The sequence below is a fragment of the Leuciscus leuciscus genome, assembly GCF_965113295.1.
Source record: "Leuciscus leuciscus genome assembly, chromosome: 11".
Lineage (NCBI taxonomy): Eukaryota > Metazoa > Chordata > Actinopteri > Cypriniformes > Leuciscidae > Leuciscus > Leuciscus leuciscus.
This window is the reverse complement of record NC_138735.1, coordinates 17,876,481-17,898,301: the sequence shown is the minus strand read 5'-3', so window position 1 is coordinate 17,898,301 and position 21,821 is coordinate 17,876,481. Positions and strand designations below refer to the sequence as shown.

The 21,821-nt window shown below is 37.3% G+C and overlaps 1 protein-coding gene across 1 annotated transcript in view; it reads right to left on the bottom strand.

Annotated features, from left to right (window-relative positions):
- sema5a (sema domain, seven thrombospondin repeats (type 1 and type 1-like), transmembrane domain (TM) and short cytoplasmic domain, (semaphorin) 5A) overlaps nucleotides 1-21,821 on the bottom strand; it is a 131,565-nt gene that overhangs the window by 89,588 nt on the left and 20,156 nt on the right. The window contains exon 2 of the mRNA XM_082183535.1: nucleotides 7,504-7,731. Within this exon, the coding sequence (XP_082039661.1) occupies nucleotides 7,504-7,660 (157 nt within the window). The 5' untranslated portion in view covers nucleotides 7,661-7,731. The remainder of the gene's footprint in view (nucleotides 1-7,503; nucleotides 7,732-21,821) is intronic.

Here is a 21,821-nt window from a genome sequence, read left to right as displayed (position 1 = left end):
TTTCTAAGAAGCAGTTTCATACGTTGAGAATGTAAATTAATTCTTTTAAGGCTCCTGGGTAATTTAAAAGCTTACAACCTAGGTGTAGTCCACTCATGTCGGCTAATGGTGGACGTTCATGTTTGTTTTATCTTTGTGTCCTTCAGCATATACAGTATACTGAATACTTGGTTATATGTTAAAGGCGTCAATTCATGACAAAGTCATTAAAATAACAGATTACTACGTACTATCGAAATGTGTAAAACTCAAAATCGTTTTGCAAAAACCTTTAATTCAAGAGTCAGAGCCACTTTAGCAATGAATGTCAAATAAAAATAGCATGAAGATGTAAAGCAATGTAGGCAGTTTCCAAAAATCATCCTCAGCATGGAAGCAATTGAAAGCTCTCAAGGCCCCGGCTGTCAAAACTTTTCTCTTAAACTTCTGTTTTCTTGAACTGTCAAGGACTGTTTCTTTTAATAGACATTAATATGTTTGCTCATTTCAAAGATTCTTTAAGTACAGGAAGGAACATCTGACAAGCCACAGCTGTGTAAATGTTGGGGTCTTCTGGCACAAAGTGGCTCTTAAACAAGTTATCTAACCAAAATTACACAGGGAGGATTTCAAGACAAACTTGTAACTAAAATGAGACTAAACCACTTAACAAAGAGTGTGTATTGTTACCAAATGTTGACACTTAATGAGCTAAAAAAATTACTTAATTAACATTTATTCATTTAGCAGATGCTTTTGTTAAAACTCACTTACAAATGAGAAAATGTTACTGCTCAAAAAAATTTTTTTTTGTCAAATTACAAAAAACTGGAAATACTTTACAATAAGCTTGAATTTGTCAACATTAGTTTATGATTTAGGCATCAAACTTACAAACTACGGCATTCTGTAAAGCATTTGTTAATCTAGGTTAATGTTCATTTATAAATATTAACCAAAGCTAAAGCTTATACAACTTAAAATGTTGAAAATATATTAGTATATGCATAGAATAACATGAAACGAGAAATGCTGTAAAAATATTGTTTATTATGATTTCATGTTCATTCTTTAATTTGATGTGTTACTTGCCCTCTTCTCTATGTAATTGAATTTGAAATATGAAATTTACCAGCAATTTCTGAGTAAAAATTGTTTCGACACCAATTTGTTTTTCAGCGTAGACATCAGCATGGTAGATATGAATGTAAAATAGCCAACAATACATTGTATGGGTCAAAATTATTGATTTTTCTTTTATGGCAAAAATCATTAGGATATTAAGTAAAGATCATGTTCCATGAAGATATTTTGTAAATTTCCTACCGTAAATATATAAAACAGAGTGAATGCAGCACAATCGCGAACATAAACAGAACTTTAAAGGCGATTTTTTTGCACCCTCAGATTCCAGATTTTCAAATAGTTGTATCTCGGCCAAATATTGGTTTGTCCTATCCTAACAAACCAAATATCAATTGAAAGCTTATTTATTCAGCTTTCAGATGATGTATAAATCTCAATTAAAATTTTTTTTACCCATGTGACTGATTTTGTGGTCCAGGGTCACATATATAAATCAATAGCATAATTAATCTTAACTGAAACTGTTCACTTAAGAAACTTACAAAAATAAGATAAATTCTAACATAAAAGTGTTTGTTTCTGCACCAAGTCATGCAGCAAAAGCTCCGGCAAGCCTGTGCAGACAAAACTCCGACTGATCATAAGATATGTACTGTACCTGTGGGGAACCATCTGCTTCTTAAACCTGTCATTGTATTCCCAGAAAGAAAAAGAAAACACTCTCTGAAGTCTAAACAAAATGCAAACCTGACTCACTATGAATGTGCAACATCTGTCCAGAACATTATTGTACAAACCGGCACTCGTGAGCAGAGCACTACGGCTTCATGGCGCAGATATGAACATTTTTGTTTTAGTCAACCAGTGTGCCTTTATACAGAGATCTAACATTGGAGCTCTGCTGGAGTTCAGGCATAGCTGAGAGGACGTATATTTATACTCTTTATAGTCTGCAGGGCGGAAAGCCGACTGTCCGTGGTGTCCTTCCCACTTTTTGATCCTAAACGGACAAGGATTATGCAGTCCACGGAGAAACGTGTCACCGCAGCACTCTGGAGAAGAGAACAGAGGTGTTCCATTTAGGAAAACACAGACTCATGCTCCCAGTGTCTCTCTTCTGGTCTGGATCGACACACACATCTCTGTGACTCAACCCTTTTTATTGATTTTTTTTTTCCCCAAATAGGCTGCTCTCCTCTATAAATGCAGACTGCAGGCTTGATTCAAAAAGGCAAATTAAAGGAGAGAGCAAAATGTCTCTCTCAGTGTTCAATTCACTCTACTGGGTGGCCTGACAAAGTCTGAAAGGTTTTGATAAAACAAAAATATATAAAAATAAAAAAACGGCCCATCAATCACTCTTCTCTATAAAGCCTTTGTCAAGATAAGCACAGAGCAACCTGTGTGTTCTGCTATAATTACAGGGGAAACTATTTCACAAAGCACACAGTTTTAAAGAAACAGAAGGTATTTATAAAGGCAGCGTGCAAGTATCAATTTTAGGTGTGAAAAGCTTCAGTAATCAATGCCCTTTCTATCTATATGTTGGATTCTAGTTTGTCAAGGCAATATTGAGATAACATTTGATAATTGGGCATTTATCTAACTCAAATTTACAGTTAATCAAGTAGCAGACACTGTTATCCTAAGCGAAATACAAATCATCATAAAAGCCAACAGAATTTGTAGTACGATGGCAAGTTTCAGATATAAATGAACTACCTATGGATCAGAAATGAAATATAGAAAAGTAAACAAAAAGTGATTAAATACAATATTTATTTAAATTTGAATGAACATATTTAAAAGTATGCATTTATGTAATATTTTTTATTAACATAAATACATGAAATATTCTAAAGTAATAAAAACAAGAACTCTTATTCAAAATAAATTTTTTTTTTTTTTTTATTCAAAATATCAAAATTGTATTGATTAAAATTCAGATTTACTCATATTTTATTTATTTTAATTAACAAATAAATAAATGAAGTATTTATATTTAAGTTCAGTCATGTCACTTAAATGACAATGAATAGTTTTCATTTACTGTTTACTGAACTTAAATATACGAGAAAATTTCAGATGGCACTTAGAGCCTTTTGCATCTGAACTCTTCAAATATACACATACAATATTTTAAAGTATACTGTATATATATATATATATATACACACTCACCTAAAGGATTATTAGGAACACCATACTAATATTGTGTTTGAATACTAGTCAGAAATTCTACGTGGCATTGATTCAACAAGGTGCTGAAAGCATTCTTTAGAAATGTTGGCCCATATTGATAGGATAGCATCTTGCAGTTGATGGAGATTTGTGGGATGCACATCCAGGGCACGAAGCTCCCGTTCCCCCACATCCCAAAGATGCTAATTCTGACTCTACCATCTGAATGTCTCAACAGAAATCGAGACTCATCAGACCAGGCAACATTTTTCCAGTCTTCAACTGTCCAATTTTGGTGAGCTCGTGCAAATTGTAGCCTCTTTTTCCTATTTGTAGTGGAGACGAGTGTTACCCGGTGGCGTCTTCTGCTGTTGTAGCCCATCCGCCTCAAGGTTGTGCGTGTTGTGGCTTCACAAATGCTTTGCTGCATACCTCGGTTGTAACGAGTGGTTATTTCAGTCAAAGTTGCTCTTCTATCAGCTTGAATCAGTCGGCCCATTCTCCTCTGGCCTCTAGCATCAACAAGGCATTTTCGCCCACAGGACTGCCGCATACTGGATGTTTTTCCCTTTTCACACCATTCTTTGTAAACCCTAGAAATGGTTGTGCATGAAAATCCCAGTAACTGAGCAGATTGTGAAATACTCAGACCGGCCCGTCTGGCACCAACAACCATGCCACGCTCAAAATTGCTTAAAAAAAAAAAAAAAAAAAAAAAATTGCTTAAATCACCCTTCTTTCCCATTCTGACATTCAGTTTGGAGTTCAGGAGATTGTCTTGACCAGGACCACACCCCTAAATGCATTGAAGCAACTGCCATGTGATTGGTGGATTAGATAATTGCATTAATGAGAAATTGAACAGGTGTTCCTAATAATCCTTTAGGTTAGTGTATATATATATATTATATAATTAGTATACTTAAAAATTTAGTTTACTTGTAGTTGTTGTTAAATACAATGGATTAATAACTACATACAAGAGCTTGTATAGAAAACACAGCATATCTGAACTCCAGATAAGAGATGAGGCCATAAAGGGCATAAGGAGTTCAAGGCTTATTTTATCACTCTTGGTGGAGAAGTTCAACAAACACATAAGAGAAAGCCAGTGCCCGCAGATCCCAGTGCTCTTTGAATAAATGTTTTTATGAAGACGGGGTTTTGTTTGTGAAAGCTGGCGTGCAGGTATTTGGTTTTGCAGCAGGGTGGCTGTTAAATGTGTAGACTGGGGCTCGTTCAGTGATCTGAAAGCTTTGTATCAAAAGCTCAGTCAAACAGGGAGAACGGAGATTATTTGAGCTACCATAGGAATTGCATTTTCAAAACGGTGCCAATGGACCATTATGGGTTTGGAATGAACAGTGTGTGTGTGTGTGTGACAGACCTCCCTGTCGCTGCTGGGTATAAACGCCATTACCACTGCATTCACTGTGCATATTTTATGAATGGGGTGCTAATTAAAAGGTTCGTGTTTTAGCGTTTGTGTGTGTGAGGAGGGTGTTAGACATTGAAACTCACACTCATTCTGTAACACAGATGGTGACCTGGCATACGGACACATCTTACAAAACAATGGGTTAATTAGCTACTAGTCTGTGATCAGTCACTAGCTCATGCTTACCGATAGCTTCATTCTCAAGATCACTTACAGTCAGAGCTGATGATCACTACGCTAAAACATTGACCTTGCCTTTCCACTCCATTAGCCCCAATAGACCCCCTTTGGTTTTGACATTCAGCTACACAATTATTTACTGAAATCCGCCTGCTAAATTTACATTGATTATAATACCTGCTCTCCCAGAAGGGAGTCCTGTAATTTAAGCTGGAGGGAAGGTGACTGAGTTTGTCAATGCAATTAGAGTTCTATGATTTGGCCCAAAACACAGTTTAGGGAAAATGGATTTAGTGCTGTAGTCAGAAAGCATGTCTCAATGACTATTTACAAATGTAACGGAGGCAAGCTAGTAAGAGCTGTGCATGTAAACTGCACTCCCCTGGACTCCCATGCCGGAGACGCCGGCATTATAATATATTTATTCCTATTATAATGGCCAGTTTTTAAGTTGAATAATGCTTGTACATACATATACGTACATAAACTATGGGCCCTATTTTAACGATCTGAAACGCAAGTATCAAGCGCGAAACGCAAGTAACTTTGTGGGCGGGTCTTGGGCGCTGTTGCTATTATACCGGCGGGATAAATGACTCTTGTGCCCGACGCAAATCTAAAATGGGTTGGTCTGAAGTAGCTTCATTATTCATAGGTGTGGTTTGGGTATAACATGAAATAAACCAATCAGAGCGACATCTCACATTCCCTTTAAGAGCAGGCGCGCTTGTTCCATGGCTAGTATACCCATTGCTATTATACCCATTGCTATTATAACGGCGGATTTGCCAGGCGCGCGCCAGGAGCGGTTCACAGCCGAGGAGACCGACGTTCTCGTCAGGGCCGTAAAACACAGAGAAGTGACGTTGGGGATGGAGAAACCCACCCAAATTAGCTTCGGTTAAACAGGTGTATAATAATTTGGGTAAATGTGTAAGCTAGATTTATGCATATTTTTTCACATCTTCATGGACAGAACAATGATTTCCCTCATGTGTTAATATTTTTCCTTGTAATAATGTATGGTTTTCTAAAAATGAGAACTGCTGCGTCTGTGTGTAGATGAGAGAAGCAAAGTGCATGCGCGTTGTGCACACGCTACATTGATTATGTCCAAGCATGCGCCCTTAAAATAGCATATGAATAACATGCGCAACGCACCACTGACTTTAGATTAGGTTTTTCCTGGTCAGTGGCAGAATTGTTTTCTAAACCTGCAAAATAGCACCAGGGAATGTTTGCGCCGGAACACGCCTACTCTTTGCGCTGAACCGCCCCCGGGAGCGCAAGTTCATTTCCTAACTTACCGACGTGCGTCTGTGGAGGGAAAAGTCCGCTGGCCGTGGGTGCAAAATAGGAATGATACATGCGTCGGTGTACAAAGTCAATTGCGCTGGGTGCAAGATAGGGCCCTATATGTTTTATATTCTTTTGGGATATATGTCAAGGATTTTACATCTACATAAAAGTGAGAGATGAACAACTATCCAATGTGAAAGTATATATAATAATGTGAAAATGTGGCAAAAAGCAAGATTAAAGATTTATATATATATATATATATATATATATATATATATATACAGTATATATTAGGGCTGTCAACATTAATACATGGTATATATTTATATAAATCTTTAAATATATATATATATATATATATATATATATATATATATTTAATTGATCATTTATGCAGTGCAGACTGTTTGATAACTTGATCATTTCTGTATATTTTGCAGGGCACAGTTAAAAATGACATTTATTTTGGATTTATGTGAGGATTGTTTGAAGTTCACTTAAATGTCTCATAAATGTTAAAAAATGTATAGCTTTCAGTTACACTGTAATATTGAATGGCTATAATTAATGTTTAAAACTGGGGGGGAAATCATTTTCATGAGACATCATAGCTGTAATAGTATCAGTGATACTGGCTTCATTCACAAAAATATGCCATTAAACAAGTAATTAAAATATACTGTCTTTATGTTGTCTCTACATTAATTTGGAGATTAACTGTGAAATTATTAGGTATTAGGGTGAAACAAGTGTTTTTAATTGTAATTAATTGCTATATATATATATATATATATATATATATATATATATATATATTAGTGCTGTCAATATAGTTTATGTAGTTAAGCCTGTTGTAATGCCTCATATCACCATTTTCGAGTCCCATCGCTCTATCAGATCCCAAAAGCAAACAACAAATGGTGCTAATATACACTCGCAGTGTGCTGTACTACTACAGAAAAATCATGATCCTAACCTTTATCTCCATACCACAATCTCATTTGGTTAGACAGTGATTCATCTTTTCAGAATCATTAAAATATTGGTGTTCAGAAGCCAAGAGACTGTATCGTACACTGCAAGTTTTTAAATGCTTAGTTTAAAGGTGTGATATGAATGCAAAATGCTCATAAACAGCTGTTGAGATGGTATTTTTACTTGAAACGGAGCAATTTCCTGGACCCGGAAAAGGTATTTGATACGTCACACACAGCTTAACAAGCAGATAGTAATTGTGGTGCATATCTCAGCAAGCACCATTAATTAACATGCCAAATCAAGAACAGAGCTCTCCTGTAACTTGCTATAATGCTGTGGTGTGGGATTGAAATGCTGACCTGTGTGAGAGATGAGTGGGTGTTCAGCTCTGTGGCAGGGGGACTCTGGGGCCCGTGTGGCCCCCCGGCAGGGCACTCCTCTGGGCAACAGCAGCAGCAGGCTGTGCAGCAGGACTAGGCAGCGGGCCAGGGGCGTTCCCTCCACGGGGGGAGCCATGGGGGTCCAAGGGACTCTGCTCAGTACTGCTGGGGCAGGGGCATAGGGTGCTGGGCATCTGCCACGGAAATCTGCAGAGCAAATGAGAGAAAGATTGAAGGAGTGTGATATGGTTTGATTGATTTTGCTAGTAAAACTTTATAATAACTTTCATAACCTTCATTAATAAGTCATTTAAAAAAAGCATTATATAACAGATCATTATTCAAAGTCAGGACCTGATAATAATGACTTTGCTATTACTGGATATTATTCCAGTCATGCCATTTGAACAAATGATTTTTTTATAAACGATTTTTTATTTTTCTTCTAACAATACGAATTTTGAGTCTATGTCCAGATGGGAGGATTTCAAAAGATTGAAGGGGATGAGTATAATCTTTAAATATCGCAATTGTCATTGTTTTTACCATAAAATGAGAAAATAAGTCCTGGAGTGTATGTTGTTTATGCCCAGTGATCGTATATGCATGGATAATTACATGTGAAAGTTTGTTCTTCTGCTTAACTGTTAGATTTCCATAACATGAAACAAGGATATTCTCAAACACTAATCTATAAACCATGGTTAAAATATGTGCGCTAATGTTAAAATGTTGTCTTGCCTTCTTATGGATAAATCCGACTGTATATTACTTTGGAAGTTAATCACTGATAATCGTTTCTAAATATTTAAAATTTGAGCAGATGCATAAAATTTTAAAACATAACATAAATATTAATACCATTATTTTATCAATAAATGATACAGTTTAGCAGTCATTATGCAAAATAGCATCATGTATTCCAAGAACCCATGTAATTTGCATTACAGGGGTTCTTTACGGTGGCCGAGAGAGCTCAACGCGCTGCAACTGAAGAAAACACATGCAAATAGAAAAACACCTGCAAATTAAGAAAACATCTTCATCAGTTTCACAACACATGTGTGCTCCAAATACTCACAACACAACCAAATACAGAAACGCTCTGCAAAAGTTCACAACACAACCAAATACAGAAACGCTCTGCAAAAGTTCACAACACAACCAAATACAGAAACGCTCTGCAAAAGTTCACAACACAACCAAATACAGAAACGCGCTGCAAATAGGAGAGAACACAACGGAAATGTTTTCCGGGGAAGCCAATAAGTGACGCCATACAAAAAAAATGACGTTAAAAATATATGATATATTATATAATATACAAATATTATATATAAATTATTATATATTCCTAATTAAATACATTAATATATTCTTTTAAATATTTTTTATGATTTTTTAAAATTACATATAAAGTGGCCCTCATTATATAAAGCTCAGTATATACATTCTGTTATTCTATATTCTGAGAATAACATAACATACTGTAGTAAAAGAGCATCAGGCACAGAGTGTAGCCAGATAAAGAAAATGCAGCTGTTGGGGTCATTACATTCATCTCCCCAACCTCCTGCACTCTCATCTTTGACCTTTGACCTCACTTCCACGAATCAGCACAGGGAGGTGCACTCTAGCTCCTCTGAAGTGGTCTACACTATCAGTGAACATAGTAAACACACTCCACAGGGGCCATCACACTGCTAACATACAGACGCAAAACTCAGTGTAGTTTTGCACTCCTGAGAAACTTATAGTGTGATTATAGATTGTTTTCAGACTCATGGGCTGAAGAGCAAGAACTCAGGCTGTGGTCTGATATTTACCCATAAAGCACATTCTATAAATCGTGCCATTATTAATCCTTCTTTTCTTTTCATAAAAAAATAAATAAAATACTTACAACTAGCTAAGTGTAAAAACATATGTATATTAAAGGGATATAGTTCACCCAAAAACGAAAATTAAGTTATCATTTACTCACCCTGGTGTATGCCCTTCTTTCTTTTTTAGACTGCAAAAATAATTTTTTAAATGTCCTTCTCTCGCTTGTCTATATACTTTAATGGCAGTGAATAGCAACCAGCATCAAGCTTTTAAAACAAGATGCAAAAGAATTACAGAATGGTCCCATGCGACACATGTTGTATTTTCCAAGTGTTCTGGGGGTATACGATTGGGTTTGGTGAAAAACAAACCGAAAAATGTAAATCCTGTTAATTTAATTAAATTGGTCTTTTGTGCATGACTGCAGGTTGATGAGTATCAACCTGTGTTCTGGTCCAGAGGTGTTCAACTCAGAAAAGAAAGTATATGGATCATATTTTTGGGATTTCTAGATGTTGTATTTCCTATCATGTTTTTATTGATCTTGATTTCTCACAACTTGTGTGCTTTTTCTGGACGAGTCAGAGTGAACTGTGGCGCTAATAGTCTCATGAACACGCAGTCATGCACAAGAAACCAAGGGCCAAGGTCAGGATTTTCTTTAAATAATACATTAAATGTATTATTATTATTTATTTTTTATACCAAACTGCTGTATGCTTGGAAAATATGGCACAAGTCACAAGTCTTTTTTTTTTAAATTGATGCTAGTCACTATTTACTGCCATATGGACGAGACCGAGAGGGACACTTTTTTGTTTTTTGTTTTTTTTGTGGTCAGAAACAGAGAGAATGGCATATTGCATTAAAACAACACCAGGATGAGTAAATTATTACCTTATTTTCATTTTTGGGTGAACTATCCCTTTAAAGTTAATGATGGACAGTTGAACTGTACCAGTATTGTTTTAGTATCGGTGAAATATCTTTTTTACTAATATTTTTCCATTTTAATTTCATTTCAGTTAAAGTTTAAGTAATTTTGTTGAATGTTTTTGACATTTCGTTTTGTTTTGGAAGGACATGATGATAAGAATGTTATGACATAGCTTTCCGTTTTTGAGTGAACTATTCCTTTAAATCACTCTAATTACTGTTAGTTAATTAATTACACATAAATAAAATAAAGTATTGACTCACAATAAAGTGGGAGTCCCTGTTTTGTAGAATCTGATTGCAGGTCTGTTGGATGGACTTTGCAGCATCACGCCAAAGCCAAGAACTTCTACCACTGCAGAATAACCTGTCAATCAAAAATCCCTCCATCTTTCCTTTCCTATAGCCTCTCTACACTATGACAGTACAGATGAAATTGAGTCAGTCTGTGCGAAGGGCAATACAAAACTCGATTAGACCAAAGTTGCTCTCATCAGCAAGGCCACAGGGACTCAGTAACTGACACACTGCAGATCTGAATGGCTTGTTGATGGGTCTGGAGACTCATGTCTCTAGTGCGTGGAAACAGGGTTTTACATCCTCTTGTCTTATTGAATGCACACAGAGTTTCCTGTTAGTAGATGCTGGACAGAGTGGAGCCACCGCTTTCTACTGGACAGACCTTATTTCTGATCTTCTCTTATGAACAATTCCCAGTACGATTTGATAGAAAATCAATCAAACACCCACACACACACACACATACACACACACACACACACACACACACACACACACGCACACGCACACGCACGCACACGCACGCAAACAGTACATTAGAAATTGGATTCAGACATTTTTCTTTCTTTCTGTGAATAGTAAATGTTTACTGTGTAAACATTGACAAAACCTATAATTTATTTTGAAAGTTACTGATGGGGAAAAAAAATAGTTTTTGGATAACATTTCATATTGTAGCTCATTGCAGTGCTTAAACACTATCCCACCCCCTCATATAAGTAGAAAGAGACACAAAAAAGCAAAGAAAAGATACAAATTACATTAGTGACTAACTGACTAACTCGGCGGTTGATTTGTGAAAAGTGCAAACATCCATTAGAGGTGTTTTATGTAAACTGATTAGCTTTTAATCTCTAAGACTGTGTTCACACTTTTAGTTTGTTATGTTCTTTTGGTCCTGACCAAAAAAGAAATGATACATTTAGTCCTCGTTCGCTTAGCATTCACACTGTCATTTCTAACACTGAACCTAAAGATACAGAATAAAAGGTATCAAAAGGTCATAACCTGATTGGACAGCTTTTATGATGTATATTTTGAGACGGAACTTACCGAACATTCAAAACAATGCTGTGTGCTGGACTAAATGCAATCGTTGTATGTGAGCACATATGATGGTATTTTTACCAGCTAAGAACTCATGAAGAGCTAAGAAAATGTATAAAGGAATCAAAAGAGTGCCAGGAATTCCTCCATTGCACATGCAAGCGAAGATCTTCTGCAAGAAGAAAGTGATTCCGACACCTTAACCTAATTGTATTGGGCAACATAGCTCATATGACGGGATGAACCAGGTATGCTTGAGCATTCTGTATTTTTTAGGGTCACCACATCCTGTTTTTAGTTTGTTTAGATATCTTTGGTCCATGTTGCAAATATAATTCCATTGAACCGCATCAGAGTTTGTCTGAAAGCAGACCGAGACCTCGTGAAAAGGTGGGTTTTGGTCCACTTGTTTTGGTGAACACCAAGGTTTGGATGGCAGCGTTCACACTTATATAAATGAACCACACTATCGTTTTAATCAAACCAAACCTGCCAAGTGTTAACACATCCTAAGCAACAACTGGAAAAGATCCGATATGGCCAACCAGTCAGCGTACAGTCTGCTTCCTGACACATTGAGTTATGGTGCTCAAAATGGACACTGTAAGTTCGAATCCGGCTGGCAAGATTGCCTGATTACATGTCCAAAATTTCCTGCTCTCTCTCTACTTTCCTTGAATAAAAAGCAGAAAAATGGTACCTGCAAGCTTAACCAATTACCAACAGGACAACATAATGGCTGGTTGTTAGTGAGGGTGTCATTGACAGGACACAAGCACTGAATTTCCTTTAATCATAGCTGCACATGACTTTATGACATATTCCTGTTGTGGTCCATTGTCTGTCATGCAGGAAATAACAACATATATAACAGTGATGAAACATTTCACCAGTACTACAGGCTGTGTTCTCTCTCACATCCACACTGCGGTCTGAGAGGCTTCCTGCTAAAATGAGCTAAACTCTAATTCAAGAGAAGTAATGGGAGAGCACAGAGGTCAATATGATCTAATTATTCCTATAGAAACCTAAGGATCCTCTACATATTCAGTCAGCCACATTCAGTGCTGAATCACTGGACTATCTTCCGCAATAAAATGAAATCTGGTTCCATCTTGAACCGAAAAGAAAGGAGGAATAAAAGGGATAGTTCACCCAACTAATGAAAACTCTGTCTTCATTTCATTCACCCTTATATCATTCCTTCCAGTGGACAAAAGAAACATTTTAAATAGAGTTCTTGATAGAGGACTAGAGCTTTTAAGCTTCAAAACATATGCAAAACCACCATAAAAGTAACCTGAAAAGTGATCCACATGATTATGAATGAGCCATATGATAGCATTTATATAACAATAGACTCATTTTCCTCACCATTGTTGACTGAAGGAACCAGATCATTGAATCAGTGAAAAGAGATAATTGAAAATATCTGACTCAAAAGAATGATTCATACATGAATCGGATGTCTCTGAGGCTGCATCCAATATCACATACTTCCCTACTATATAGTAGGTGAAAAACCCTATGTGACAAAAGAAGTATGTCCGAATTCACAGTAGGCCTACTCATAAAAAGAGTAGGCAAAAAGTTTTTTTTTTATGTTTCATTCTTTTCAAAATATGCAATAGTTTGGAAGGTTTTACAGGTTTAGAAGGACATGAAGATGAGTAATTGATGACTATTTTTTAACTATCTCTTTATGGCAGAATAGCCATAATCAAAAAGAAAAAAGAAATAATAGATTTCAAACCAGGTTGAAGGCCAACCAAATAAAAATCTTAAACTCTGGGTGTCATTAAATTAATTCAATAAACTCTATACACGCTATAGTCGCTGACTGACACAGCTATCATTCATAGCCACGAGCGAGAGCTCATAATTATATACTTTAAATGCACATACTGTGCGGCAGACCTAAGTATGTGGTCTTCACTATACATCCACGTTGTGTTTTCTCCATGTTTGTACAGATGCGTGTTAACTGTGTTCAAACCCACTTGTGGAAGAAGACACATTGCATAAGCCGCGTTTCCACCACAGGAACTTTCCCCAGGAACTAGGGACTTTGGGGTGGTACTCAGTGTTTCGACCGCAGGAACCAGGGTCTAAAGGAAGTTCCGGGTAAATATTTCCCCCTCTGAAAGCCCCTGCTTGCGAGGTAGTACTTTTCAAAGTTCAGGAACTTTCAGGGGTGGGACTTGGGCGCTGAACATGCTGATTGGTTGAGTTCAGGCCCTATTTTGATTGGTTGACTCCACGCATCTTAAAATCTGTTGCGGTGCGTGAAGTAACAGTTGTTTGCTATTCGAATCAACAATGGAGTTTAAAAAATACGACAATGGACCGCCGACGAGATTCAGGCTTTATTAAGCTTAAATCCTGAGGATGAAATCATACGTCACTGGACTAATTTGCCTAATCTTCACGGTACTTTAGACCGCGGTGGAAACTAGGACAAATTGTTCTGGATAATTTCGGTGGAAACGCGGCTATATACAAAGCAGACAAGACACATACGCTGTAAAACACCAGATTTTACCCTGAGAGAAACCAATAATGGGACAAGACAGGAAATAGAGGTTTCCTACACTATAGATTGACAACAAGGAAACACAAACCAGCACAGACAGTCACAGACAGATTTATTTCCTCTGTAGATCAATTTCAATCTTTCTCGTCTCTGTTTTTCACTCTGACGTCTCCACTAAAATGGATATTTCTACCAACACCCCTGAGGAAACTGGATTGAGGAGGCATTAGCAGCATCTGGTCCAGAAAAGGCAAAGCGCAGGTCATCTGGTTCAGGCTGCCTCCGGGCATCAATACACACAAAGAATAAATAAAAGGGCATTTTTCATACGAGCTCTTGAGGATTGAAAAAGGCTCAGTCGTGCTGTCTGAAATAGCCTTCTCCATATTGAGAAATATCCTAATTGACCATCAGAGTCAGAACTGACATGATCGCAAGGGTTGCCTAAGTAATAGGAATTGTACATTAATGAGCTGTGACATCCAGACAGGTGATTTGACGAGTTACTGTCAGCTGGTCATTGTGAATGCTCTACACTGTAGTCAGACTTTTGACTAGCATACTGATCCAGATTATAGCCCATTCTGGTCATAAACTGACCATTTAGGAAGGAAGAGGGTCTCTGACCAACAATTAAAACAACTAAATAGCATTTTTATCGCACTGATTATGTGAAGCAAAAGTGGTACATATAGTGAACAACATAAAGGAAAAGTGAAATCCTGCTTCCTGGCTACTAAGGGCCCCAATAAGTATATGTATTTATGCTTAAATATTGTATTGCTTTTAAATATATTTCAATTACATGAATCAATGGAATTCTTCCATAATAAATATATAAAAAATAACTAAGACCCTCTCTGGTTGTCACAATCTGTGGCTGTAAATGCATGGCGATAGAGAATATCAACACAAACAGTCTTCAATGATACATCCAAATGGTTACACGCAGGAGATCACAAAGGAAACATAATAGCACAATCACATAATATTAAGATGACATGGAATAATGAACAGAGGAAACTAAAGCCCTATTCGGATGGGACTAGTTTAACATGGAGAGGTGGGGTAAAGTAATAATTACCAGAGCTTCTCTGTGATTTTAGTCCCGTCCGAATGTGCCATCTCAGTAATCATTACGGACAATGTCAGTAAAGATTACGGCGACTTTTACCTTCAGTAAAAAGGTCCGGAAAAATGTCCTCATGGTAATACTAATACTAATGCGAATAGACCCGCTGTAAATATGTATGTAAATATTTAGTCATTTCCTGTTTAAAAGTAGTTTTCCGCGTTTTTTCCAAGTATGGAGACATTTGAAAAAGTATTCAGTTGCGTTCTAGAGGCTGGGACAAGTCTGTGGCCAAACTCAAGTGTTTTCTACATACCATTCAGATCAGAAAGAAGATCAAAAGCACCTGTTAGAGGCACAAAACATCTTTTAGCGTTAGGTAAGTGCCTATTACCAACACAATCCAATCTGAAGTTAATTAACACATCGTTCGACTGGACATAACTGTTTTATGTATATAATATAGGGTATATGTGTTTGCGCACGTGATATCAGGAAGCAACGTAATACACATATGATGACAGGAGGTTGACGGCGATGCGCAAATCGAGTTACCCCTCCCACTTCTGCATATTTTACTAAGAGATCTTATCCCGTACGAATTGGCCATTAATATTACAGACGTCCTGTGGTAAAATTACATTATTCCATCTACCCTTGTAAAGTTAATCCCATCCGAATAAGGCTTAAGGGTTTAAATGCACAGACAGAGTAATCAACAGTACTAAGAACAGGTGAGTAACTAATGAGTAACTATGGAAACTAAGATATAAATATAAAAATAAAATAAAAACAATATAAGGTTACTAAGATGACCAATGAGAGTAATTTCATGTTAAAACAATGTGAACACAGTCACCTGCAAAATAAAATTGAAATTAGAGTGCTATCTTTATATTTCCTAGGTTTTTATTTTATTTTAGATAAAGGTTGTAATAAAAAAGATGAAATAATATTATTATGTATACAATGCATGTTTGCTATATGGAATCTATAAATAGAATAGAGTTACATATAAAAACTGGGCTTTTCTTTTAATTTTGATGCAGTGCCGTCCACATTCGGTTCCATCCAAATACACACACAGATAATTTCATCACAGCAACATGTATAGAAATATATAATGGCCTATATAATGGCCATTTAATACCATACAATACGCTGCACAGGCAGCCAATTTGTTATAAAAAAAAAAAAAAGGTCCAAGTAATTTTTTTCCTAAAATCTTGATTTTCTCCTGGAATCTGTACAAACAAAGAGGCAACAAGAGGCAAAGCTGAGCATTAAAAAAAATGTATCAAAGTAATAGCTGGTTGAGCAAATAACTATCCCTGCAGTTTCCCAGGTGCAACGCATGCATGTCAGTCGGTAAACATTTACTATTTTTCAAAGCGAGAATGGAATTTTCCGCTTTAGCAACCTCTTTATTCTCAACTGATATTTTTCTCAGTCAGACAGAACCATTTCCATCTCAAATCTGATACTGCTTTTGGGTCCAGTGCGCTCTCAATCTGTTAAACCAACACCATTTTAACAGATTGCACATCTGAGCACACAACATCTGTCAACTATCGGACAACAGCAAGCCGCTTATCTTAAAATCTTAAACGCTGATCTGTTAAAGTCAATATTAAGCGAAAAAAGAAAAAGAAAATAAGTAACACACACACAAAAAAAACCTCTCCTTTCTCCCACACATTGACAGCCAACAACTGGGCAAAATTGATGGAGGGCTTGGTTGGAGCTGGATTCAACTTGTTGGTGGTAGGCAGCCACAATTGCAGGCTAGTTACGAAAACAATACTACTTAAAGACTGACATATTGAGGGTTATGTTCAGTGCAATAGCTTTGGAGCTGTTAAAGAGTAGTTTTGGGCTGGCTGGCCACATACAAAGTTAGATTTAAATCTGGGACAGCATACCCAGCAATTTCAGACCGTCACACCCTAACTCTCCCAAGGTATACAGCCTTTATTTTTAACTGTCTGTTTCTCTACACGGCCTCTGATGGAACTAGCACTGACTATCCTTGGATATATAAGAGACAAAGCTTTCCTGATGCTGAAAGCAAACTGAGGCTCTGTAGTTATGTGGCTCTCTTCAAGAGTAACAGCCCCTGAGCCAGCCTGTTATCACAAGGTCATTGAGACACCCATACAGAAGCATTTTCAAAGGCACGAAGAAGAGCCTCAGGCTCATAAACATAGAAACAAAAGGTATTTGTTAAGATGCATTTAACCTTTGCCTTGAAACAACAAATCTAGGTTACGGTTGACTTTTAACCAGATCACAAGTGCAGAACAATAGGGCTATTTCAGAGTCGTTTGAGTCACAAAATGGGCTTTCGATTAAACTTGTCTGAATATGTGGTAAAAAAAGAAAGAAATTGGTGCTACCTGACTAAACAAAACAGAAAAAGGGCTGTTGTCTTCCCTTTCGCCAAACAGGAAGGAAAACTTCAACACCCATAATATACTGGGCATGCTGCCGTTCAAGGCCACTACCAATCTGCTCCTCTCAGTGTGTCCCAATTTACCTGAATTCACCCTTACTGCTTTGCTTGAGTAAGATATCCTTCTTAGCAAATTTTAAAGGAATAATCCACTTTTTTCGGAAATAGGCTCATTTTCAAACTCCCCTAGAGTTAAACAGTTGAGTTTTACCGTTTTTGAATCCATTCGACCGATCTCCGGGTCTGGCGGTAGCACTTTTAGCATAGCTTAGCATAGATCATTGAATCTGATTAGACCGTTAGCATCTCTCACAAAAAAATGACCAAAGAGTTACGATATTTTTCTTATTTAAAACTTGACTCTTCTGTAGTTCGATCGTGTACTAAGACCGACGGAAAATGAAAAGTTGCGATTTTCTAGGCCGATATGGCTAGGAACTATACTCTCATTCCTGCGTAATAATCAAGGAACTTTGCTGCCATACCATGGGTGCAGCAGGCGCAATGATATTATGCAGCGTCACATTGGAAGTTACCTAGCTGGGGACTATTTTCAGGCGCTGCACACAAAAAGTGGAGTGTTCCTTTAAGTAGGAAGAAAAGGAACGGGGAGCACTTTCTGCCCAATCTCCTGAAGCAAAATGGCGTTGCATGCCGGACTGCCGGTAGGAAGGCTGTTGCCGTCATATTTTTACCATTATGCTGTTTAAAGAGTAGACAAAGTACAACACAGTTTTCAGTGGTGAACCTTCCCTTACAATAACTGTTTTGTTAATAACCTTCAGTCGATTCGACTGGCCATGGGCCCTGAAGCAGTCTGCTGCCAGAAAGCTGGCAATATTTTGCATAGTCCGACAGATGTTTGCTGACAATAAATGAGAATTTATCGTTCCAGGTAACACAGAGAAAAAGTTAACATTGTTCATGTACAAATACTATCAACGTTGTAACAATAAAAAACAGGTTGTAAATTGGCGAAGTTACACTTTATCTGTGATGCTGCAGACAACACTCTCTATAATCTGTTTTTGTCATCAGATATCTCTATATCTCACTCTATATCCCCTATGATTAAAAGATAAATCATCAGTACATTCGACATATAAAGCTTTCAAGAGAAATATCTGCACATAAGCCAAGATCAAGGTTCCCAGGGTGCACTACTATCTCTTCTTACGTTTATCTCCTCATGAAACTATCACTGTCAGATAAAGTCACCATCCTGTGCTGCTAAAATTGTAAGAGAAACCAAGCTGATATTTAAATGAAACACTGCATTTGAAATCAAGTCTCGTGCTGTAAAAGAGCAACCTCTAGAAAACAACTAGGCTGTTTTATCTTAAAGCCTTATTGATTCTAACTCATAACGTGAACCACTTTTAGTTGACAGTATACAAATATTTTCCACATGCTCTACAAAGCTTTGGTTTTGGGAGACATTTAAATGCCAGAGCGTGACACAGGCAGTGAGCCTCCCCCACATCACAGAGCCTTTTTTAAGACATAAACCTTCACAAGCTCTCAAAAGAGATGACAAGAAAAATCGAATGTTTTCCTAAGTTGTACAAATCTGTTTAAATCACGCACTGAAACACACAGATTGACTGACATTTCAGGTGCCCTGTTGTTGATGCCAAATGCTACGTATGTGCTTAAGGTGTCACAAAACTCCACCTGAAAGGCATGCAGTTCAAATTAACCCGTCATATACCACATGCATAATGAACACAAACACCCCCCCTGGAGGTGCAGCGATAAGGCCCATAATGCCTGTCGCTCTGAACATTTGACATTTTTAGAGGTTTAATTACACGCTTGGCCTCTAAGAGCTGGGTGAAACCTGCAACAAATTACACTATCACTATCCGCAGCTGCATGTCGCCATTGTAGTATTGAAGCCCTTCAGCAGTTGAACCCGTTCGCCTTCATGAATAAATAGGGTTCACACTCATGAGTGACCTATAAAGGCGGTTCACCAAATGTTTATTCTGGGTTGACTCAGAGGCAGGATTTGCCATTTAGGTGGATCTCAAAAAATTGGGTATTAGCTAATTCAAAATTAAAATAGATAACTGCAATGACATTTTTTTTCTTTTTTTTTCTGTGCTTGCTCATTGGATTGGATGGATAGTTGTTGTCCCCAAGTTGGTTGTACTGTAATTTGTCATGTTATATAAAATTGGTCTGGACCACTCATAATAATGTAATTAGCAAAATAGCTAATAAAACGTATTCACTGCATCCGAAATTGCATGCTAAAAATTCAAAAGAACAGCATTAATTCAAATGTACGGGACTTGCTACTGCCAATACATACACGACACGCTGCTGTGAGCAAGTAAGACATGCTGCTTTACAATTTAGTGTACATTAATTAGCCATAGCAGATCTTTACAGGTGGACCTGGGGAAGGTGGAGGTTTCTGAAGGCGCTGCACTGCTACAGCAAATGCTGGATAGTATTTGAAGGTTGAACAGCGAGCTCATTGGCTACTGATACAGCAGGAACCAATCAGCTGTGCCCTAAAGAGAATGATGTGATTGCAAGCAAATTGAGTAAGGACCTATCAGCCTGCACCATCTATAGTTTCATGACAGAACTTTGTATTCAATATTTAAAAAAAGAATTTACTGACCCCAAACTTTTGAATGGTAGTGAATGAGTTTAACTTTAAATAGTGATAACTTCCCATCTTCAACTGATTGCCAAGTGTGGGACAACTACGTAGTAATCACACAGTAATGTGCATTTGGGCACATACGTCCAAGAAATCGGACGTACGTCCTTGAGAAATCCAAGCGGCAGTGTGTAAGCGAGTGTAAATCAGGTCAGAAGTACATGCTGTCATGGCACGAAGATAATAACAAGAGAACTACTTCATCTGCTGTATAATTAAACTCCAAAACAACTTTAGTGAAAAGATACTGGTGCCACAATCGGTACGGCATACGGGAAAAGGCTGACTCTTGATCGTCAAGACGTTTTTAGTTTTTTTTTATGGAGTCTTCAGATATGCAGAGGGTGGGAATGTAAATAATTACTCGGCTCCAGTGGAACCAATTAATCACATGTGTGGGTTGTAATTTGTCCCATAAAAAGACGAAGGAGATGCAAGCAGACACAATGTCGCACAAGTTAACTATAAGACGGCGCTAATGAGAGAATGAGAGAGAAAAAAGGAGGTAGACAAAGTGATGCAGACCAGCTATGAATGACGTGGCGTCTTGACAGGATCGAACATGTCGCACAGCTGCAGGCATAGCCGAGCTAGCGCTGAGTTTTGAGTTGGGTAGATTATAGACGGTTCCTCTGGTGACTCCACGTCCTGTCTAGATCAGCCAGACACTCACAGTACTGTCAGCACAAAGTACACACTTTTGTCATCCTCCAAGCAATTTTCTGATCATATTATAACACCTATATGGAGACAGACATCAACACAATAACAACTGAAAATAGGAGGAGGGCGAGGGGAAACAGTGATAGCTTTAAGGGATAGTTAAACCAAATATGAAATTTCTGTCATCATTTACTCACCCTCATGTCATTCCAAACTTGTAAAACTTTTTATTCACTGGAGCGCAAATGAAGATTTTTTAAAGAACATTGGCCAGTTTTTTTTTTTTTTTTTTGTCCATACATTGAACATTAATAGGGTCCAAATGCTGTGGAACCTAACTGACTGTCTTTGTAGGGACAAAAACATGTCTAACATTCTTCAAAAAATCTTCTTTTGTGTTCCTGAAATGAAAGTCATAAAGGTTTGGAGCAACATGAGGGTGAGTAAACTCACCAAAAGCCATGTTTTCTGGACATTTGTAGACTTGTATGATGAACTTTTGTTTACTGTATGTAGATAAGCCTAATACCTAATGACCTGTATTCCACTGTCTCTAGAGACACGAAATGTGGAGCAAAGTCAGGAGAAATGCGTGTATGAGAGAGATATTTCTCCTCTGATGAGAAGCTTTTGCCTTTAAAAACACCGCCTAATAAGCTTATTAACATCTTAGAGAGAAGGAAAATAAAGTCTGATGGTGTATGCCACATTGAAATGCAGCACATTATTAAAACAACATGAATTTTAATGTAGATCTAAACCAATTAAGGTATTAAGAAGACTGAATAAT